Source organism: Stigmatopora argus, chromosome 21, assembly GCF_051989625.1.
Source record: "Stigmatopora argus isolate UIUO_Sarg chromosome 21, RoL_Sarg_1.0, whole genome shotgun sequence".
Classification (NCBI taxonomy): domain Eukaryota; kingdom Metazoa; phylum Chordata; class Actinopteri; order Syngnathiformes; family Syngnathidae; genus Stigmatopora; species Stigmatopora argus.
Window position 1 is genome coordinate 12,276,966 of NC_135407.1, and position 24,528 is coordinate 12,301,493.

Consider the following 24,528-nt stretch of genomic DNA (forward strand, 5'->3'; position numbering starts at 1 on the left):
ATGTTCTTAAAAATTTGAAAATTCGCACTGAAACTCGTAAGCGTTGAAGCCTCAATGAAAAATGGCTGAAGAAGAATACCGTATTTTCTCGAATTAAACGCGCACTCGAAAATAACACGCAGGTAATTTTGGGCCAAAAACATCTGGAAAAACGCAGTAATCGAATATAGTGCGCACCTAAAATTTCCCGCTGACGAAAATCAGAAATCTTACCTTTTTTTCTTCGTTTCACGATTGTTTTGTTCAAAACCGGATAGAGAAATCTTCAGGTACGAGCGTGTCGAGTGTCGTGCAGTTGGTGGAGTTATGCGTTTGAATTTTAGGACAATAGATGATACACAGAGTGGACAAACATATCATGTAGACATGTTATGTTGCAATACCTTTTAGACTTCCTTGAACATTGACTACATTTCAATTGACAATACCATGTTTTAATTCAAATATCTATTGTCATTCTCAAACAAGAAAAGGAACATACAAATTGAATAAATAAATGATTTGAAGATATGCACAATGGAAAAGACTATCACATGTGTTTAAACTACAAGTGTTCATCAAGAGTACAAATTTATTCATTAGAATCCTTCAAATGAAGAGTCCGCATCAGAATCTTTAAATAGTCTCTGCAGATATTCCTCTCTCTCTTTGTCTGTCCTCTCATCCGTCTCCTCATACATCTCTTCGTTGAGAATCCTATCAACGTCCACGCTTCCTTCATCCACTTCCTCTTCCTCCCACAACACATCATCCGATTGGCTTTACGAGATGACGTAAAATCCGTGCGTCAAAGTGAGTTTGACAATGCTTTTTTCGATCGAAAATTTGTAATTTATTTTAGTTATTGATTATAACACGCACCCCATCTATTGGAATTAATTATATAGCAAAAATCTGCGTGTTATATTCGAGAAAATACGGTAGCAGGTCGCTGGCCGAAATAAAAGAATGCCAATTAAGATATTAAGGAAAAGACTATAATTTCAAGATAGAAATATTTGTGGCGCAAAAAAGCGTCCATGATTTTGAGGGGTTCAGGCCTGAAGAGTTTCCTCGCTTAGCTGTACTTAAGGCTGTGAAGTTGGCTAGTAAAGGAAACAGGGTTTTAATTCACCTATTAACCTGGCAATCCTCTAGGTTCCTTGCCTGTTCATTTTCAAAAGAGGACTCCAATAAAAACACGTTCCAATCTAAACAATGTATTGCCCAAGACAGAGCAGTCAAATACAGCGCACTGGTACAATGTATTCTATCTTAGCCTTAGCAGATATGGAATAGCATGCCAAAGTCTCTCTGTCTTGTAAGCATTATTATACAAGTTGAGGACAAAGGAAAACCCAACCTACTCTGACTTGTCATCAGTCCATCATCTCCTGCCCGTTGTCCATGAGGTCTGGAGACTTGGTTGCCCAAATGTGCATCTTTCTGAGACGATAAGGCAGTGTCTTCCTTCCTCCTTTTGGTTGTTCCGTGACAGTGCCTTCCTGTGTTCGTCTTTCTTATCTTGCTATTTTATTATGGCCTCTCTTACAAGCATTAGTGATTTGGCCAAGGAGTTTCCTGCTTGAGAAAACAGACCCAGCTCTTTTGGTAATGTTTGTTTTTGTTTTTTTACTATTACTTCTATATATTAAATGTTACTTCCCTGCACTAGGCTAGCTAGGCTTCTCAGACATGACAATGGAATCGTGCTCGCGGACCACTCAACCCCCCAAACTAATGAGAATCTTGTTAAAAAGATTAAATTGGGGAGTGAGGAAGAAGACAATGATGCTGTCAATGAGGATGAAAAATGTGGTCTTAATTTTTAGAAATCGGCACTAGATCTTTAATATGGTAGGCAGTTTACAGCAATGAATCCCTGGAGATTGATGACAACATGGTCATACCCATCGTTTATTCATTCATTTATTTTCTGAACCGCTTATCCTCACAAGGGTCGCGGGGGTTGCTGGAGCCCATTCCAGCTGACTTCGTACACAAGGTGGTGGACACCTTGAATTGGTGGCCAGCCAATCCCAGGGGACGAGGAGACGGACAACCATTCACGCCCACACTCATACCTAGGTGCAATTTACAGTGTTCAACCAGCCTACAATGCATGTTTTTGGAATGTGGGAGGAAACTGGAGTACCCAGAGAAAAGAAACATCCAAAAAGTGTTCAAGAGTCGTGCGATCGCCCACTTTGACGACGTTTGTCTGTTGCATTATAGAAACATTATTAAAAGTCGTCAAAGGCAATTGTCTTTGGATATTTTTTTTCTTTTCAAAACGTCCATCAACCAAGCATGGCAGAAGGGCCAGTGAAATCCAAACAAGTAAGAACCAGTAGCGACTAATAAAATGGGTGAAAAATTAAATTCCAAAGAAAACATAAAACATTAATGTTTGTTGATGATTAATGTTTTTAATGTTTGTTGATGATTAATGTTGTTAATGTTTGTTGTTGATCCTTGTTGTTAATGTTTGTTGTTGATTCATGTTGTTAATGTTTGTTGTTGATTAATGTTGTTAATGTTGTTGTTTGAATTCTTAATGTTGTGTTAATAAGATGTGTGTTCATGTATTCGTGTGGTTGTCAATGTCTTGTTAGGGTTTTGGGTGGATGTGTGTGTGCGTGTGTGCGTGTGTGTGTGTGTGTGTGTGTGTGTGTGTGTGTGTGTGTGTGTGTGTGTGTGCGTGCGCATGTGCACGTGTGTGCGTGTGTGCGTGTGCGCGCGTGCTTGCGGTGGATTTTAGCCTCTTGTGTCCCGGACCCAACGGGGCTTAACTTGCTCTGCAGCGCCCGGAGGGACACAACGGTCCCCCTGATGTTATTCTATTGTTGTGGATTGACAATAATGAACACCATGATTAGGCATAATGGTCCCCGTATGTGCACTTGGCACCAGGACACCCTAGGCCACAGTTCGATGATCGACTTTGTGGTCGTGTCATCGGACATGTGGCTGCATGTATTGGACATTCGGGTAAAGAGAGGGGCGGAGCTGTCAACCGATCACCAGGTGGTGAGTTGGCTCCGATGGTGAGAGCTTATGCCGGTGTAGCCCGGGAGACCCAAACGTTTCGTGAGGGTATGCTGGGAACGCCTGGCGGACTCCCCTCCCAGGAGTTTCAATTCCCACCTCTGACAGTTACTCTCAGGTACGGGAAAAGGCTGGGGACATTTAGTCTGAGTGGACCACGCTTCTATTGCTGAGGCGGCAGACCGGAGCTGCGGCCGCAAGTGGTCGGTGCCTGTCGTGGCGGCAACCCCCTGCCCCTCTGATGGACACCGGCAGTAAGGGATTCGGCCCATGGGACTCCGGAGACAGCTGACGGGTACCGGGTGGCTAAGCGGCATGCGGAGTTCGGTAAGGCCATGGAGAAGGACTACCAGGTAGCTTCAAGGACATTTTGGTCCACCATCCGGCGTCTCAGGAGGGTCAAGCAGTGCACCGTCAACACAGTGTATATAGTGAGGATGGGGCGCTGCTGACTTCAACTCGGGATGTTGTGAATCGGTGGGCCGAATTCTTTGAAGACCTCAATTCCACCCACCGACACGCCTTACCATGAGGAAGCAGAGCCGGCGAACTCTAGGGCGGACTCTCTTATCTCTGAGGTTGAAGTAACCGCGGTGTTTCTAAAGGCTTTGGATGTTGTTGGTCCTCAGTCGGAAAAAGGTGGCATGCCCTCTCCAGGTTACGGATCAGGTCCTTCCCCAGGTGGAGGAGTTTATGTACCTTGGGGTTTTGTTCACGAGTGAGGGAGGAATGCTCAGCCAAAAGACGAGGCTCTCTATTCCCCGGTCGATCTACGTTCCCAGCCTCATCTATGGTCATGAGCTGTGGGTCGTGCCGAAAGAACGAGATCCTGGATACAAGTGCCTGAAATGAGTTTCCTCCGTAGGATGTCCGGACTCTCCCTTAGAGATAAGGTGAAAAGTTCGGTCATCCGGCAGGGGCTCGGAGTAGTGCCGCTGCTCCCCCGGATCGAGAGAAGCCAAATGAGCTGGCTCGGGCATCTGATCAGGATGCCCCCTGGACGCCTCCCTAGGGAGCTGTTCCGGGCACGTCCCACCCGGAGGAGGTCACGGGGCCGACCTCGGACACGCTGGGGAGACTATGTCTCCCGGCTAGTCCAGAAACGCCGAAGGGTCCTCCCGGAAGAGGTGGATGAAGTGCCTGGAGAGAGGGAAGTCTGGGCTTCCCTGGTGAAGCTGCGGCCCCCGCGACCCGACTTCGAATAAAGCGGAGGAAGATGAGATTAGAGATGAGATGAGATGAGAAAACAGCAGTCACAATTGGACATGACATTGTCAAGACATGTTGTCATCAATCCACTGGACCTGTTGTTGCAAACTGCGTGCCACAATCTCCTGCAGATATTTTAAATAAAGAAAGACTACGTTCTTCAACCCTATTCTCATCATTGTCCGCTTTTAAAATAACCCATACACTGCTATTAATGTGTATAGGTGCAAACAAAAGTGAGTACAGTAATCCCCAATTATTGCGACTTCACTTTTTCCACTATTAATTAATTGTTTTTAAAAAAAGTTTGCAACCGGAAGACAAAAATTGCAGCGAAAATGGCGGCAAAAAATGCCGTAAGTCATGGTACCACCTCTTCTTCTGTGCTGCAATGATTGGTTCTAACCATACCACAGAAGAATAAAGCAAAAGTTTAAATGCCTCTGCAGGCACGTGCTGTTCCCTGTGTGTAGCATTTAGCATCGTGTATGGAGAGTGAATTACTTTCTTTGTTTGGATTTTACAATTATCCACTAGAACGAAAACTGGCTCCCAAGCGTCCAGTACCACCCAAGGCTTCAGTTGATGGGAAGAAAAAACGGACGATGATGACGGTTGCTGAAAAATTTCAATTGCTCGACATGCTGAGAGCGGGGAAAAAGTATGTCGATGTCATCTGCCATTACAGCATCAATGAATCTACCGTGCGGTTCATAAAAAACAGAAGAGGTTAACATTCGAAATGCGGACACACTTTCATTTACAAGGGCAACCAAGAGCGTGGTAACCACGAGGAATAAAACCCTCATCAAAATGGAGAATGCCCTCTCAGTCTGGGTCTCGGAATGTAAGGCGCACAACATTCCTCTGGATATCAACATCATCCGAACCAAGGCCAAGAACTTGTATGATAGCTTAGCTCCCGACGGAGACCCTGAGTACGAGCCTCAGTCAAGCACCAGTGCCGCGGGTGATCCTCGTGAATTTTCAGCAAGCAAGGGTTGGTTTGAAAAATTCAAAAAGAGGCATTGCTGCCTGTGTACTGGATGAGCAACAGAAAATCTTGGATGACGAAAGCTCTCCACAATGAGTGGTTTTATAACTGCTTAATCCCAAACACAAAGCTGTATATCTCACCGAAAGGGGGCTGGATTATACAGTCATCAAGATGTTTTTTGGGGAATTATACAGTCATTAACCTGTTTTTTTGGGGGATTACAAACATTAACCTGATATTTTTGGACTATTTCAAGTGTAGGACTATTTTCACTGCGAGTACAGCATTTAAAGTATGTTTATATATATATATATATATATATATATATATATATATATATATATATAAGATACTAATACATTACAGTCTTTGATATGTTTATAGTTGTAATATTCAATAAATATATACTTGATGATTAGACTTGTGTATATGGCACAAAAAGCATGTAAAACATGTATGCTGGTAGTTATAATATGGGTGACCCTACTTCGCAATTTTTCGATTATCGTGGCCATGTGTGGTCTACATTAACCGCGATAATCGAGGGATTACTGTACACCTCAATTCAAAATCTCAAAAGTAGCCAGAAATCAGACCAATTAAGCATTTCCCCGCTTTGTGTAATGCGACTAGAGTGTGACAAGGTGTCAGCTGTGACTGGGGACCAATTGTATAAAATATAATATTGTCACTCTCATACTGGTCACTGGAAGTTCAACATGGCACTTCATTGCAAAGAACTCTCTGAAAATCAGGGTGGAAAAATGGTCGGCAACTATAGGTTCTGTAACCGCATGCGGCTCTTTCGCTCTGGCCTAGCGGATCCGTGGACCTTTTTGAAAAAAATGGTTGAAAATGGAGGAGAGAAATGTTTTTTTTTATTTAATATGGTTTCTATAGAAGTACAAACATTCCAATACTGGAAGAATGTGTAGAATAATTATTACATATTAAAAAATTTGCTTAATAGTCTGCGGCACGTTTCTTTCACAATGGAGGTATGCTAGGCAGGTTGCTGTTGTAAACAAACCAGCGACTGTGTGATGGGCCATGGATCCCCTGGGGAAAACTGAAAAATGCTTTTAGGAAAACAGGATTCAACTTTTCTTGGACCAAATCATTTGCATTAATTGCCAATGTGGAAGGATTGCCTGAATGTCCGCCTTGTAGCGAGAAGTTGGCAAATAACAGTCATGTGGAAAGACATTTCCTAGAAAGGCTTGCTAGATTTGCACCCGAGTATGGAAGGGGAGAACAAGTGTGATTGCATTACTTCTAGAGAAATTAGAGGAGTGCAAGATAGATTTAAGAATTGGATTGCATCTCCAAACTCTCCACTACTGCTGCAAGTTTAGTTGCAACCCAAGAGATAATAAAGCGTGGAAACTCGTTCACAGATGGGGAAGATCTCTGAAGGGCCACGTTATGCACCTTCCATTTTGTTCTGGTTTTGTCAAATCCTGACATCAAATATCGAAGTTCTTTATTGCATTTATTTATTGTCATCAAAGCAATGAAATAATTTATTAAGATTGTAATGAAGGTTAACTTGAGACACCATCGAACAACAGATGTTGTGGTGCGTCGTTCTATACAGAATGCACTGCAGGGAAATGAAATACTTAATCATAAATGCTCATGACGTATTTGTAGCCAACTTAGTCATTTTGATAGTAGACTAATATATAGATACATACAGCACGTGTTGCCATTATTATAAGACTTATATAATGATTTAAATTTTTGGGAGGGTCTAGACATTTTTTTTTCCGGCCATTATGGCTCTTTCAACATTTTGGGTTGACGACCCCTGCGCTAGGCTTCAAGAAGATAACACCCTGAAATTGAGCTGCAGCTCTGTGGCTGTCACTATACAGCGCTTCAAGAGGAAAAGTTTCACTCAGGACATGCCTCGCCATGGTCGACCAAAGAAGTTGAGTGTGCCCACTTGGCATCATATCCAGAGGTTGTTTTTGAAACCAGGCAAATGGGTGCTGCTGTCATTGCTGCAGAATTTGAAGAGGTAGAGGGTCAGTCTTTCAATGCTCGGACCATACGCCACACAATGCATTCATATTCATGTACAGTTGTGGTCAAAAGTTTAAATACACTTGTGAAGAACATAATGTCATGGCTCTCTTGAGTTTCCAGTTATTTGTACAACTCTGATTTTTCTCTGATAGAGTGATGACATTATGTTCTTCACAAGTGTATGTAAACTTCTGACCACAACTGTGGTTACACATATATATACATGTATATATATACATATATATATATATATATATATATATATATATATATATATATATATGTATATGTATATATGTGTGTGTATGTGTGCATGTGCGCGTGTATATGTATATATATGTATATGTATGTATATATATATATATATATATACATATATACATATATGAATGCATGCATACATACATACATACATACATACATACATGCATACATGCATACATGCATACACACACACACACACACACACACACACCGTAAAACCTCTATTTCAACGGCATGCCGCTTTATTTTACAAACTTTCCCCCGTAGTTCCGTACAATTAGAGGTGCCGTTCACTTAAAGGGTGCCGCTCTATTTTTCGACTAGCTGGTGAGAATTTTGAGATGCGGTCCATTTTATGGATGAAAAGAGAAACCAGGTAACATATACATATTTATTTAACAAAAGGCACAAATACAAGGTGATTACTGATAAGTAACTACAAATTCACTGGTGAAAATAAAGTTACATGTTGCTGTTGTAGCTGTCCTCGTCATTCACATCACATTCCGCATCAGCGTCAAGTTTCTGAGTAAGTTCACGTTCATCGTCGCCAGCATTGGCTCGCGCTTGCTGGAGAAGTTGCAAACCAGTCTGAATCGGGCCGTCTGACCTGAAAAAATAGATCTGGCAATCCTCTGAGCCGTCGAGAGCGTTGGCCAGTCCGCATCCCTTGAACGACTAAATGATTAGATCCTTCGGCAGCTTATCCCAAGAATCGACAATCCATTTCAAATAAACTTCAATTGATGGTGCTCGCATGTTGCCGGATTTGGTGTAGCTCTTCTTGCCGTGCAACATCTAGTTCTCGTAGAACTGTCGGACATTGGCCCACTAGACGTTGTGGGTCTGTATAAATTTGGTGCAGCCTCCTGGAATAACGGCCACATCAATCTAGAGCTTCTTCAATTGCGTCTTGGTGGCATCGCTAATGTGACAACGGTATGAATCCCAGGCAGTAAGGCACTTGCCAAACATAGAAGAACCGATGATCTTCTGCAGAAACTCAGAAGTCAGATCGGCATTGAAGGAGCGGCCAACCCAACAAAGATGGAGCGTATTCTTTAACTTGGTGACAATCTCCTTAATTGGTTGCTTGTTCTTGAGTAGGATTTAAGCATTTAAATCCGTCGGATCGAGCGGTCAGCATGACAGTAACGTGTAACTTGTTATGACCACCAGTCTTCACAGGGACCTCTCGGACTCCCTTATTCTCAACGATGAGACTGCTCGAGTAATTCCTGTAAACGGCCGTCTCGTCGGCAGCAAAGATGTATGTATAGTTGGAGGTGCGACGGCTCTGTTCGACGAACAATCAGTAATTCACGATCTTCTCAGCGTACTCCTCCGGCTCTTTCTGACACGTATTCGTCGGGCGGCGTGAGACGAAGTTGTGGCGAAGCAAAAACTTTTCCAACCAGCCATTACTCGCCTTGAAATTTTCGTCGGTCGACAAAGTGAGCGCTTCTTTCTGGATTATCGTGCGGCTGAAGCGGAGCTTCCTCTGACGTTGCTGACAAAACCAGCTGATGAGCTTCTCGTCGAAATCATTGTCCTTCAAAGGGTGTCCGGCACCTTGGAGTCGCTTGGTTGATGATATTGAAGACGAAGATGCCTTCAACTGAGCGTCGAGCTGTGCTTTCTGTTCCGTCCAATGTTGGATGCATGCACGAGGACCCTTCTTGTCGTTTGTAGCCTTTGATTTATTGTATTTCTCGGCGCTTGTGAAGAGTTACAGAAAATGTTTGGCCTCTGTTATTGCCAAAAAATGGTACATAACAAAGTATTGAGATGAGCTTTTGGCATTGACCAAATACTTATTTCCCACCATGATTTGCATATAAATTCTTTAAAAATCAAACAATGGTTTTTACTGGGATTTTTTCCCCACATTCCGTCTCTCATTGTTTAGGTTTACCCATGTTGACAATTACAGGCCTCTCTAATCTTTTCAAGTAGGATAACTTGCACAATTGGTGGTTGTCTAAATACTCTTTTGCCCCACTGTATGACTACACAAAATGCATGTTTATCCATGTAATTAGGCCTTGGTAAAATCACCAGGTTATCAAAGATAGTATTTTTTGTGGTCTTAGTTCTATATGAATGTGAATTTATATCTTCATCATGTTAATTATAATTTGGATCCAGATTTTGAGGATTTTTCCGTCAGGGTTTGAGGTGTGCTGCCCTGACTCTTTCTATCTTTGAATTGCACAGGTTGTGAGAGATGGGACAGCCAGCTCACCTTGATTGAAAACATGGGATTGAATACCGCTGACTTCGAGAAAAAGAAAGGAAAAATAAAGGAGATTCAGACAAGCTGGAGAAGAACACAACCACCAATTGCATGAATGAACAGTTGTCCAAGGCAAACTGACAAAATAATACAGAAATGCTCTGAAATCAACCAAGCTTGAATCCTGACATGAACCCCTCATCTGCTGCTACCACTTAATAGATTGAGAATGCGCTGTTATTGTGTATCTGTCTTTTTTAATTTTGGTGCATTACAGTTTTCCCTTGAATTTCGCGGATAATGTGGATTTAATCGAAAAACCGCCAAGTAGGATCACCCCTCTCAACTTAACTTTTTGCGTATTCGTTTTTTGTGGACTCATTGGATGCTTTAGATCAGGGGTGGCCAACTCTGGTCATTGAGAGCCCCTATACAGTCTGTTTTCCATATCTCCCTCCTCTACCACACCTGAATAAAAAGATCAACTCATCAGCAAGCTGTCCAGAAGCTTTATACTGATCCATATTATTTGATTCAGGTGTGTTGGTGGAGGGAGATATGGAAAACAGACCGTATAGGGGCTCTCGAAGACCGGGTTGGCCACCACCGACTTTAGATCAACACTGAATTCGGTGTAAGGTAGCCGAGACGCGTCTCATTATCATCATAGGGTGCCGAAATGAAGCCTACACAGGGCAAGTCTCTTTTGTCTCAACATCAAACACACGACTCTTAACAGCAGCTGTATAAAGTGCTCATTTATGTATCGGCACCACAGATGATATCCTGTGCGCTTTGCTTAAGCATACACTCGGAGGCCCCTTCACATGACGTTTGGATGGAATGACTTCAGCCCGTTCAAAAACAGGCCGCAATAACATTTTGGCACGATTCGGACTTAGGTCCCGTCCAAAAGCTCCATGGATGTACGCATGTCGCAAGCCGCTTTAGTCTCAACATCAAAGGAACGACTCTTAACAAGCAGCTGTGAAAGTTCATGGATGTGTCAGTGTCACGAGTTGGGGCAGAACATGACAAAAGCACAAAACACAATTTCCCCGTTTCCCTTTTATCTGGAAGTCATGCTCACAAAATTATTACAAATCATACTCATTTGTGTACGCAATACCCCACAAAGCTTGGTGGACAGCACAAATGAAGAAAAGAAAAAAAAATCCTTTCCACCAGGAACCAAGTTGACGTGGGTCTTTCTCGAAGTAGACAGGCTCCACCCTGGCCGATAAAGTTACATACACGTTGGGCTTCTGAGCACTTGGAGAAGTCTCTGTTCCATGATGGCCTCTTCATGTGCTGTTCTTCTCTTCTGCGAATGTCGTCCAGCCGCGATAGTATGAGGTGATAAAGTTCCAAAGCAGTGCTGCTACTGCCATGAACAAGTCCATCTTTTTTTCTAATGGTCGAGGCTCACTCTTTTTATAGTACATAGCCCGAGCATGCGTGCCCCAGGTGGTAGCGCACTCCGTCCACTCCTGCACCACTTGTCTTTTTTTCTATATCGCGTGCATCACTTAAGACAGTTGAATTAGCACTCACACAATTCGTGATCAGCCCATGCCTTCTCCAATGAGTTCAACTATGTGAGGGAAAGAAAAGAGTGTACAATAAAGATAAAAGAAAATTCAACATTTTAATAACACACATTAATACAGTAATGGCTATCACAGTCACCATCACACTGGCACACTTAAGAGTTTATTGTGCCTCGTGTCTTGTGGTTGTTTATGGGAAAGGAAGATGGGAAGGAGGGAAGATAGGTTGGTTAGGGCAAGGTGAGTGTGCAAGCAATCCCAGTAATGTGAGGAGAGGAATCCAGTATTATGACAAATCATCTGTGAGTATTAATAATTTGACATCCTATTTTCACTCTGAATGCTAATCATGGCAGCGGCAGGTTTATTTACCTTTTTGTGCCCGTTACACCTAGTCGTATGTGAACCCATTCTCCTATAGTTGATAAGGAAATTGTATTAACTTTCTGTCACATTGCTCACACCAGGTATGCACTAACTTAGCTTTCGGATGTAAAATGAAAAATGCATTAGAAGTTCTAATGAATCACAGTTCAACGCTCATTGTGATTAACTCATTCATTCAATACACAGGAAGAAGGCTTGTTGTTATGTGTGCAATTGTGTGAAGTACCGTATTTTCTCGAATTTAACGCGCACTCGAAAATAACACGCAGGTAATTTTGGGCCAAAAACATCTGGAAAAACGCAGTAATCGAATATAGTGCGCACCTAAAATTTCCCGTAGTCCTCCGGCATCCTTTGGGCAATTGACGTTCTCTTTCTTACAGATAGGTCGTGCCGTTGCATAAACTTATAGCACCAACATGCAGACGATTTGAAGCCGGAATCCTTGTTGGTTTTTTTCATGATTTTCAGGGCGAGGATACGCAGCTCGACTGTGTTGATGGCACACCCTGCAGCTCTTCTCTCAGCAATCGTTTTATGAAGTTCTTTCTCTAACTCTGGAAACATTGCTTTTCTTCCACGTCCTGATGCTTTTGCTGTTGCTTTTTCTTTCAATAATGAGTCTTTCTTCTTCCTCCAACCACGGATGTTAGCTTCACTAATATCGAATTTTCTTCCAGCTTCTCTGTTGCCCAATTCCTCTGCCACTTTGATGACTTTTCTTTTGAACGCTGCGGTATAACTTGCTCGTTTTGATGCCATGTTGCTTGTACAATGTCCAAAACTGAACTGAGAGAGGGTGAACTGAGACGAGTACGAGGCTAGAGGGGGGCAGTGGTGGTCTCGGCTTTCCGATTTTCGATCGGCTTTACGAGATGACGTAAAATCCGTGCGTCAAAGTGAGTTTGACAAAGCTTTTTTCGATCGAAAATTTGTAATTTATTTTAGTTATTGATTATAACACGCACCCCATCTATTGGAATTAATTATATAGCAAAAATCTGCGTGTTATAATCGAGAAAATACGGTACCAGCCAATTTTTTTGTTAGAAGTCAGGGGAGGCAACATGGTGATAAATGGTTAATCTTGTTTGCCATCAAATGACTTTTACTCGAGAGGAAACGTGGGTTGGGGGGAACCAAACTAGATGTTTATTATCAGCATTTCTTGCTGTAAAGAATATCAGAATCTGAAAGGATTCAACAATATAGTATCAAGTGAATGACCAGGAAGCAACGATTTCTTTCACATATATGGTATTTTAATGTCATACTTGGAAACTTAATCCAATATGTTTTAAAAATTGTAGATACAATGAATTGAAATAGGTGTAAAAATAGAGTAAACAATAGTATTTGTTGCATTGTGGTTGACTTCTATAATCGTGTGTGCATGTGCTTTTTTTAAGTGAGTGTTTACCAAAACCTTGATTTGCACTATATAGTCTCATCTCATTTTCCGAACCACTTTATCCTCATTAGGGTAAGGGGGGTGCTGGAGCCTATTCCAGCTGACTCCGAGCCAGAGGCGGGGGACACCCTGAATCGGTGGCCAGACAATCGCAGGGCACAAGAGCCAAACAACCATGAACACTCACACTCATACCTAGGGGCAATTTAGAGTGTCCAATCAGCCTACCATGCATGATTTTGGAATGTGGGAGGAAACCGGAGTACCTGGAGGAAACCCACGCAGGACATCCAAACTCCACACAGGTGGACGTGACCTGGAATTAGACCCAGAACCCCAGGGTTGTGAGGCCGACGCACTAACCACTCGCTCCACCGGACCACCCTAGCACTAGACACAGTAATCACTTGATTATCGCGGTTAATATAGACCAGACATGGCCGCGATAAACAAAAAAACGCAAAGTAGGGTCACCCCTATTTAAAAATATTTTTGTTTTTGTTTTTTTACTTCAGTGCTGAGTCATAGTAGTAAGCGAAGGACAAGGGAGTGGCTTCCGCTTGCGAGTTTCAGCGTGGATTTTTACATTTTTGAACTTACAAAATAAAAAAAATTCCCCCAGAAAAAACCTTTGTGATGTAGTGAAACCCCAAAGGTTGAAGCTGTGATATTCGAGGGATTACTGTAGTAAAGCACTTATTTGTGATGTGGCATAATGATGCATTACAGATTCCATAGTAGATACATTGTTGTAAATACATACATCCAATTATGCATTGTATTGTGATTGGTAATTCCATTGAAATTTATTCCAATTTTGTGTCTGAGCATTGAGAATTTTCTCTCGTCTTATTCAATAGTTGGCAGTTGACTGGCATTTTAGAAGCCCAAGCTTCGTCTTCATAGCCCTTGTGGTTCCCCTTCAGGACTTTCAAAAGAGCTACTTTTATCTGTCAAGACATTTGGCAAGTGTCACATTTTTTCCTAACATATCACTTTGTGAAAAATACAGGCTCCTCTGTCCAAGCTTCTGGGAGCATCAGTCTGCATGAAGTTTACTGTTGGTTTTTGCAAATAAAAGTTTGTTTATTTGAATGTTAACCAGTCTAAATGCATTTCTCTTAATAACCTAAAAGCTATTTTCCATGAATGGCTATGTAAAAAAATTCCAATTTACATTCGTACATTTTTTAACTGAACATGATTACAATATTTTTTAATTAGATAGAATCTTTGCTTGCTATAGTGTTATAGTTTGTTGTTGTACATATAGTGTACTTGATTAAAAGATAATACATACATTTGTTTAAACTAATTACCATGTTTGTGGGGTTGATTGTGTGTGTGTGTTTGTTTGTGCGTAAGGGGAGGGCACAGTTGGGCACACTATTTTATACACATCTACAAACATCAATGTTGATTACAATATCAATATCAGATAGCTAAGTTTTAAATGTGTCTAAAAACAGGTTGTATTTCTTTTCTCAGCTACAATGCAAGTTGTTAGGTGATAAGTTACCAATAAGTTGAAAATCAAAGACTTTATTAAAGTGGGTGTGCATGTACAGTGCCGTAAAAAAGTATTTGCCTCCCGATTTCTGTGTTTTTTGCATATTTATCACACACACACAGGTTTCAGACCATCAAATGAATTTGCATATGACACAGACAACCCAAGGAAAGAGAAAATTCAGTTTCTAAATGATGTTTTTATTTATCAAGGCAGAAAAATTACAAACGTGTCTGGTCCTCTATGAAAAAGTAATTGCCCCCTTTGTTTAATCCCAAAATAATTGCAATTTATCACAATTGTAGGAAAGCTGAGTTCAATTTCACAGGCCACACGTAGACCTGATTACCACTACGTGTTGAATCAAGAAAACACTTTATTAGAATGTGTAAGACTTAGTGAAGTAGGCTGCAAGATCAGAGTCATGCAACGATCCAAAGAAATTCAAGAAGAAATGTGAAAAAAGACTGTCAGAGCTATTATCCACAAATGCAGAGAACTGGGAACTGTGGCAAACCTTTCCCGGAAATATGTGATAGCACAAAGCTGAACTGGGTGAATGTGCTACCACTCGCGCTAATGAGCTATCGCATGCAAACTACCATATTTACTCGCATATAAGTCGCATTTGTCGGACAAAGAAAATGGTAACTGAATCGAGGGTATGGCTTATATGTGCATAAAAAGACGTGCCAAGGCCATAACACCATGATGCCATTGCGCCATCTCGCAAGACAATGCGACCGATGCGGTCATTTATTTCAAAATAGAGAAAATGCGAACAGATAAAAGGCTAAACTACATTTATTTTGACATCTATGAAATTCAAGAAAAAAATATATCTTGCATAAAACGTGAAAAAAACCATTTGTACCCGTCACTGCTCGCTCGGGGCGCGGCCATCTTACCTAGGGCGCTGCCGTCTTGCCCGGTTAAATGTGCTCTGACAGGCCAGACGCGAGTAGCCTTGATATATGTGCTCCTTTAACATGTCAGCACATCTCAATTGTTGTTTAGGCTGATCGAAGGTCCTGCGGTCGATCGCTAAAATATCCACCTTGATACTGGTGCAATGTGTACGTATCTCATGCTATTATTGCACCCACCCACAGAGCTGGTGAAAAATAGATCGCTACGGACACCTCTTGTATATACCAGTCATGTGAATTCTCTTTTGAATTGAGGTTTAGCTGCATGATTATGCCTTTGTGATTTTGATATAAAACAAAATTCCACTTAGATTTTTTTGTTTAATTTCTTGTTCGATAGTGACAACTATTGCAGTAATATGAACCATAAAAGAATCGAGAAATTTTGACATTAGAAGCAATATGGCTGCCACAACATCTTAAACTTCTGATAAGAAAATTGTAATTTGTGTCAAAAAGCATCAGGTTCTCATCAAGACAGACATTTCTTTTATTCGAACTGAATAATTTGCTATTTTGGATTTACAAACAGGCATATTAACTTCTTTATGATATTGACTCTAATAATGTGCTTTTGTTCATACAGTATCTAAGAAATACCACGTGCGATGATTTTTCTTAAGCTTTTCCCTTCAAAGTATTAAAACCGTGGATATGGAAGTGAAAATTGTGAATCCGGGGACGGCTTATACGCAGAAATAGTCAAATTCAACAATTTTAAGGCAATTTTAAGGGTGCGGCTTCTACGCGTGGGTGGCGTATATGCGAGTAAATACGGTAACAGGATTACCCATCTAACACCGCATGAAATGCTTACGGGTCGATCCATGCCTGCAACGCAGTTGAGAGGACACTATAAAGGCCCCCCTCAGGAGCAGCTGTAAAATGAACTAAAACACAGCTAACTGCTATACATAGAGCTATCTATGTGCAGGAGAAAAGCAGAGTTCCCGAATCTTAGTAACTGACTGGCAGCTTGGTGTAGCCAGGTGATCAAGTGAACAATATTGCGGAATTAGGCCCAAATGAATCCGTTGTACAGTATATTATAAGCAATGTCTAATCCCCTAAATGGACTCGTATAACTCACTTATGTAAGCCTCCGCAAATCTTATAAACATCTTCCCAGGAAAGCTGTGTGTCTTCACCAAATAAGGACGTAGGATTGCAGAGGCGCCCTGCTTGTACCTGGCTATAGAAGACGAGCGCGTTCAATAAAGTTCGGGCTCTTTCTCTGCAATAAAGAATGGGTTTCTTGCTCCTAAGCAGTAAGAGTGTGCTTATTCTTACTACTATATTTGAGCATTAGAACTTTATTTCATCCCATATTCGGGAAATTCCCTCGGTTGCAGTGGTAAGACAGTAGCAAGCACAGACACAGAAGACATTGTAGATCTAGGTAAAGAAACTGGAGTCACATATAGGAAGTCCACAAGGTGGGGACCTTCTACAGACTGAGACTGAGGTGAAATATGCAAAATCACTCTTTCAAGCTGATCCGCACCGTGACCGGACGTTTGGTCGCCCGGACGTTTGGTCGCCCGGACGTTTGGTCGCCCGGACGTTTGGTCGCCCGGACGTTTGGTCGCCCGGACGTTTGGTCGCCGGACGTTTGGTAGAATGGATGTTTGGTAGAACAGGTTCAAATTATGACAGAGTTTACTGTTGAAACCAGCTCTCAAAATTGTAATCATGAGGGAGAATGAGTTAATTATCTAAATATCTACTGTTGACAGAGAGTTTACTGTTCTCAAAATTGTAATCATGAGGGAGAGTAAGTTTAATATCTAAATATCTAATATCAAAATATCAATAAGAGCACTCATTTAACACACTATTATTTTATTAAGCAAATAAAAGTGGGAATGTTTGGATTAAATATTTCCACCGGACATCCGGGTGCCACGAAAGATCTACATCCGGGTTACCACGAACGATCTTCATTCTATTCTGGGCGGCCACGACATATCTCCACAGACTGACGACGGAACGAAACGACCGCGAATTGACCGTAAGTAGCACTGTTAAATGAAAATGACCCGGACATTTTGTCACCCAATGTTAAAATCTATCAATTGCATGCCAATTGGGTGAACATATTTGTTCATGTCTATACAAGTGACGACGACGATCGAAATGGCCGCGCGCGCACCTGTGCTGGCGAAAAGTTTACACTGAGTATATAAAAAATGTTGCATGCTAATTGGGATAAAATGTTTTCTCTTGCAGGCTATACAGAACAGTAGAGAGATATATATATCTATCTATATATATGTATATATATATATATATATATGTATATGTATATATATATATATATATATATATATATATATGTATATATATATATATATATATATATATATATATATATATATGTATATATGTATATGTATATATATATATATATATATGTATATATATATATATATATATATATATAATTAATAGAAAGATCCCTCATTTTGGGTGGTTTTAGCATATATTAGGACATCCATTTTGAAATTAAAAAAAAGTGCTGGAGCCTGAAGATGTTAGTGGCACAATACAAGCTCTGCTAAAGAAGATACCAACCAGAAAAAAAAAATATATATATATATATATATATATATATATATATATATATATATATATATATATATATATATATATATATATATATATATATATATATATTTATTTATATATTATACACATTTGAATTTTGTCAGCATGGAAATTCCAACCGAATTTTTTCTGCATCCAAAAATTCTCCAAATCTTTCCCAGTTCATGAGTTAGCCCCGTCAGTGGGTTTTTTTCAACGTTTTTTGTGATTCTGTTAGAATTTGGATGAAATTCAGTGTTACATCATGTTACATCGGATGTCCATCATTGTCAATGGCAACCAATATGAAGAGCAGGCCTAAAAAGTTAATATATTGTTTTTGGATCTCGCGAAGCTGAAAAAACAAAAAAAATCAAGGTGGAGCAACACGGCAATACCGCTCAACTTTGCATATCCGGAACTTAAATATCACGTCAGCGTATGTATTCTTTTTTTCTCTTTCTAACTACCTTTATCAATATATTTTTCCTTTTGCGCTGAATTTACTTTTATCTGCAGGTGTACCTTTTTCTCATTTTATTAAGCTGGCAGCACACGCAACACAATAATACACTCATGAATGGACACATTCACATGGACTCTCCAAACATGTCTTCAATTCTTTTAAATAAGTCATCATCCTTCAGTACCTAGGTGCAGAGCCAAAGTCCAGCCCATTAAAAGGGTCTTAAATGTCGTGGCCACGGTCTTCACCAGATGTCGGCTCACCCTCGGGTCCTTCGGCATACTGACTTCCAAGCTTGAAAGAGCAATAAGTATAATAAATGTTAGATTTGTTATTAGACAAAATCAGCTAGCTTTAATGTTAATAAATCAAGTGGACTGTTGAGACAAAATGATTTCAATTCAAACACATTAGTCAGTGGTTGCGTACTCACAGGGTTAATCTAAATTCTCCTCAAGTGAGCAATACAGTTCAAAAGAATGCAATGCTCACAGAAAAAATAAAAAAATAAACACCCTCCTCTCCTCATCCTAAAACCTCCGTGAAGGGAGGGGTGGGTTGTCACGCCCCCAGATATACACTCTCCATTGTCCCACATACTAGTCAGTTCCACTCTACGTGATTGCCCCTCAAGTCTTATCTCAACTCTCCGCACACAAAATATTTACACCTTCAGTGTGATGAAAAACACATCACAAGTAACATGCAAAGCAATGGAGAATCTGTTAATTATCGTGTCCCCAGAGGGGACAAAGATAAAGATTTTGTGCATGAATTATATGGTCTCAAAACCAAGAGAAGTTATGGTTGGTCCCCATGACATGCAGCAGATGTTGCAAATCAGCGAAGGTGAGAATGATTTAAAGCAAGACATGCTAAAACACTTTCCAGAAAATTTGTGCAGGTGTGTTGATTGAGACTACCAGGGCAGTGAATGATATCATTCAGGAAGGGCCTGTCGAGGTACCAAACCCACATACCCTACTAACGAATGTTCCGCCCGAGGCTAAATTTTTTAAATGTGCTCAGCCTTTAGTGTGCCGTTACATGAAGACTCCCGACATTTGTTTGCGTTCACATACCAAGGGAAACAATACAGTAATACCTCGACATACGAGTGCCCCGACATACGAGGAATTTGAGATACGAGTAAAATTCCGAGCAAATATTTACCTTGCGATACGAGACATATTTTGAGATATGAGCATTTGAGACAGCCAGTTGGGCAGGCCACGAGAGGCTGCTTTATGATTTCAAGCAAGAGACGTGCAGTGGTTGGAGAAAACAGCCTAAAGCTTATTATAGCACGAAGCTGGACAAAGTGGTACATATGGCAAGGCATTGACAATTACAATGGGGTATCCAGTAGTGATCTATACGCATCATAGAATTTCAGAATTGGTCAATTAGAGTCGATTTGTAATAACCCAGGCTCAATGCTCACAATACTTGCCGCTGTTGTCATACCCAGATATCACGATCAAGAGGTGTCCGACGGTAAAAAAAGCCTGTGAGTGTATATTGGAGCCAATGAAATATACAAAGTTGTGACCAGATTTGGAATCTACTCCCTTGCACAATGCAGAAGTAACATAGGATGGATTCTGTTGTAAAGATTATCTTGGCAATCATGCTGGATTTGTAGTTATTAAGCAGGAGGGTGGCAATTTCACGACAATAAAGGCAGAGTTGAGATCAGCCATGGTGCGCGCAGCTAGCTGAAATAAAGGCATTGACTGAAGCATGTGTGATGGCCAAAGGAAAAGTAGCAAACGTGTATACAGATTCGGCGTATGCGCATGGTGTGTGTCATTTGTTTGAAGCGGTGTGGAAGCAGCGTGGATTCAGGAAAAGTTTTGGCTTGCCGATACATCACCTCAAGCAGATAGTTGATTTAATCTGAGCCATGATGCAACCAAACAGACTTGCCGTTATTAAGTTCAAGCACATAAGAAAGGTAACGATGACATTGTGCAAGTAAAAAAATGCAGCTGACGAAGCAGTAAAATTGGCGGCGAAAAGCCAGGTCACTGATTTGGCTCCATTGGTATCAATAGAACCGGTTTGGACACCGGATGATATTGTGATAATCCATCAGAAGGCAGGGCTAAGTGAACATAGTTTGTGGCAGCAGAGAGGTGCGACAAAGGACGAGAAAGGTTTGTGGATATTGCACAAAGGGTTGTTGTAGCAGCAGTCTCATTGCTTACAATACTGATTTCAGATGTGCACAATTTAGATCATTGCGCACGGGGAGGAAGTTGTGAGACAAATTAAGCAACAAGGATATTAGTCGCCATACAAGTTCCAGAAGACCCGTTCAAACATCTTGTTTTAGATTACGTAGACATGATCAAATCCATGCAAAGAAAAAGGTACATGCTGGTAAGGTATACAAGTGAAAGTGGCACGAGCCAAGATGACAAGGTACTTACAAGGTGGTCTGAGCAACACCCACGGCTGTCCAGGTGGAAGGAAGCACGACGTGGAACCACCTCAACCATTGTACTAAGGTGCATCCACCGGGATCAAAAATCAAGGAGCAGCGCGGACAGCCCGAATGAGGAACCAGGTGTTAAGGATTCACCTCCTGATCTGCGTGCTGCGGGTGCTGGTGATTTTGACACCAGCCACCCAGCCCACAGGGACAGTAAAAAGGCCGACTAGTGAGGTTGAACATGAGGTAAAAGCGCAGCTTACAACCAATACACGAGCACCAAGACTGGCATTTAGAGGTGTGGAGAAGGGTGCGGAACTATGGACTGTTAAAGTTGAGGCAAGTCAAGTGGGAAGTTTTGAAGATATTCGTTCGATAACTGTCTTAATAGAGACCCGCCGTTTATGTGGAAGAGACTTTACACCATACCAAAAACCCTCGGACTGGGTATCAGAGCAGTGTAGTATACTGATACTGGAGAAACCCAGCCAGTGGGAAGTGGGTGTAAAGGTAAAGCCACATTGAAGGTTAATGAATTATGACTTCCGCCTAATAGTGAACAGGTCAAAAGGGAATCGAACAGAAGGCAAAATATCTCTTTTAAGGGATCTTGATGATCAAGCAGGGTCACAGATATCAACGCAGCCAATGAGGCGTATACTTAAGCTACTTCTGGCTGATAATGCTATGCTATTCACAGCTTATGCCACTCAGCAACCTCAATCAGGCGCTTATAATGTGGGCTACGACTGTAAGGGCAAATGACGTGCCTATCAAAATATATTCGTCAAATGTGACAATGACTCCGGTAGTGACTTCAGCGATGGTAACAGCACCAACGACTGACCCAACTGCAGTATATGATGACTATAGCTTAGACGACACCGGAAATGACTCAGACCATATTGACATTCCTACGTTCTTGACTCTCGTGTTTATATAGACTCAATAGGGCAATATTCCCGAGGTGTTCAAAGCTAGAGGTGAAATTAAGTCAGGGTTAGAGTTCATACTCCTTTGGATTACTCCCAATAAAAATACAGAGTAGCTTAATTATGTATATATTTAGTTTCATTAACTATACAGATGAAGCCCTCATGGCGCTCGGCGAACAGTTGCATGAAACATCTAGGATAATGTTGCAGAATCGGATTTTGGCTGAGAAAGGGGGAGTTTGTCATATGATTGGAGATCAGTGTTGTACTTACATTCCTAAGAATGCTGCTAGGGGAGGAACCAGTTTGCTTATATAGCTAACGGGTCCACTGAGGACACCATCGTCGTAGCTCTACACACAGCACTGAGCCACCTGGAGCACCAGGGGAACTATGTGAGGATGCTTTTCATTGACTATAGCTCAGCCTTCAACACTATAATTCCGGACATTCTGGCTGACAAACTCTCCCACCTTGGACTATCCTCTTCCATCTGCTGCTGGATTAAGAACTTCTTAACCAACCGTCCACAAACTGTTAGACTTGGTCCCCACCTCTCTTCCTCCATTACACTGAGTACTGGCTCCCCTCAAGGTTGTGTACTGAGTCCTCTTCTATACTCCCTGTACACATACGACTGTACACCGACCCACCACTCTAACTCCATCATCAAATTTGCAGTTGACACCACTGTGGTCGGACTCATCTCAGGGGGATGAGTCTGCCTACATAGATGAGGTCAACAAACTGTCTTCATGGTGTTTGGTGAACAATCTCACACTAAACACCACGAAAACTAAAGAAATAATCCTGGACTTTCGTAAACGCAACACAGATCCGGCCCCACTCCTATGCGGGGCGTATGCGTAGACAGGGTGAAGTCCTTCAAATTCCTGGGGGTCCACGTCATGGACAAGCTCTCCTGGTCTACCAACACCACGGCAGTGGTGAAGAAGGCCCAGAAACGACTCCATTTCCTGAGGGTACTCAGGAGGAACAACTTGGACACTAAGCTTCTGGTAACCTTCTATAGAGCCACTGTGGAGAGCATCCTGGCATACTGCATTACAATGTGGTACGCTGGAAGCACGGCAGCAGACAGAAAAGCCATGCAGAGAGTGATCAATACCGCCCAGAAGATCATCGGCTGCTCTCTGCCCTCAATTGATGACATTGCCAGCCCTCGCTACCTCAGCAGAGGGAGACAACAGTTGGAACCTTCACGAGGTGTCTCCCGAGAGGCCGCCCGTCGCGGCCTGCGAATCCAACAAAACCACCCAGAGCTGCCACCCAGGAACGTGGCGCCTTACGTTTTTCATCCAGCCGGAGATATTCGCACTGCCCCACACCTCCGGCTACCCCCTGGATGAACTAATCCGCGTTCCAGTGACAGCTCTAGCGCTGCTGAGGGTAATCCTCAGGCGCCTGGGTGACCTACCAACCAACCAACCAACCTCAGCAGAGTTGAACATTGTTAGGGACCCATACCACCCTGGTCACAACCTGTTCCAGCTGCTGCCCTCTGGCAGAGGCCACAGGTCTCAGAAAACACGGACAAATAGACTTGGGGACAGTTTTTCCCACAGTAATCAGGGCTCTGAACACGCAATAACACGGCACACAATTCTTTCTGTGCAATAACTTCGGGGTGTGCCATAACAATGTGCAATATCTTAGATTGTGCAATATTTTAGAATTCACCTTGCCCGGACATGACTTTTTATATTACTTACAGTGGTACCTCGTCATACGACCGCTTGTCATACAATATTCTCGTCTTACGACGGAAATTTCGATCGAATAATTCGCCCGTCATGCGATCAAAATTTTGTGATGCGACCAAGCCAGGTGGCCATGGCACTGTTTTGCATATCTTTCGTGTATAACAATATCTACGAGCACTGAACGATTAATTCAGACGAGTTTCTCCTACGCATCGACCAGGAAACGCACAACGTGCATGCGCGGGCAAAAAGAGGGCTTTCTGGGTAATGAAGTATACTCGTGCACACAACGCCGATAGGCAATGGCACTCTTTCTCAGAATGAAACTTCATTACCCACAATCAATACGTGGGTAAGCTCAGCTGTTCCATTTCCTGTTATTTTTATTATCTAATACGAGGAGTATTATATTACAGACGCTCCCCTACTTACGAACATACGACTTACGAACAACGGTACATACGAACATGTCTGCAAATTGCGTTTATGTCGAAAAATGTTCGTAAGTTCGATTTTGTATTTTTTTCCGAGTAATGCTTCTTTCCGCCGCTAATACCGACGCCTGGCGCTGTGAGGGCTCAGCTCACCCAGCATCTACCTTCTTCTTCGTTGCAATGCGGAAGTGCGTGAATGTATCTCCAGTGTGGAAAGAACCTTTTTCATTTGTATCATTAAATATCTCATGCATCCATTATTGAATATGGTTGGTAAAAAGCGAAAGGCTTCTATTGAGGGAGTTGGAAGGAAGAGGCAAGCCATTTCATTTGAAACGAGTGGCAATAATAACGAAGCTTGATGCGCGTGAGAGTGGTGAGCTTTGCACATATAC

The 24,528-nt window shown here is 41.8% G+C and overlaps 2 protein-coding genes across 8 annotated transcripts in view; one reads left to right on the forward strand and one right to left on the reverse strand.

Moving 5' to 3' along the window:
* The window catches only part of phf14 (PHD finger protein 14), a 155,514-nt gene extending 141,301 nt beyond the window's left edge, over positions 1 to 14,213 (forward strand). For 3 of the 4 annotated variants that reach the window (XM_077591020.1, XM_077591021.1, XM_077591015.1), the window contains one exon: positions 13,973 to 14,213. In XM_077591020.1, the coding sequence (XP_077447146.1) occupies positions 13,973 to 14,018 (46 nt within the window). In that variant the 3' untranslated portion in view covers positions 14,019 to 14,213. Of the gene's footprint in view, positions 1 to 9,745 lie in introns of all 4 variants that reach the window. The other variant, XM_077591016.1, reaches the window with a different exon arrangement.
* umad1 (UBAP1-MVB12-associated (UMA) domain containing 1) overlaps positions 10,398 to 24,528 on the reverse strand; it is a 96,036-nt gene continuing 81,905 nt past the window's right edge. For 3 of the 4 annotated variants that reach the window (XR_013297922.1, XR_013297917.1, XR_013297920.1), the window contains 2 exons: positions 18,788 to 18,897; positions 10,398 to 11,358 (listed from right to left, as the gene is read on the reverse strand). Coding sequence is in view for 1 of the 4 variants with exons in the window: in XM_077591026.1 (XP_077447152.1) it covers positions 11,330 to 11,358 (29 nt within the window). In the remaining 3 variants the exon portion in view is untranslated. The remainder of the gene's footprint in view (positions 11,359 to 18,787; positions 18,898 to 24,528) is intronic. The other variant, XM_077591026.1, reaches the window with a different exon arrangement.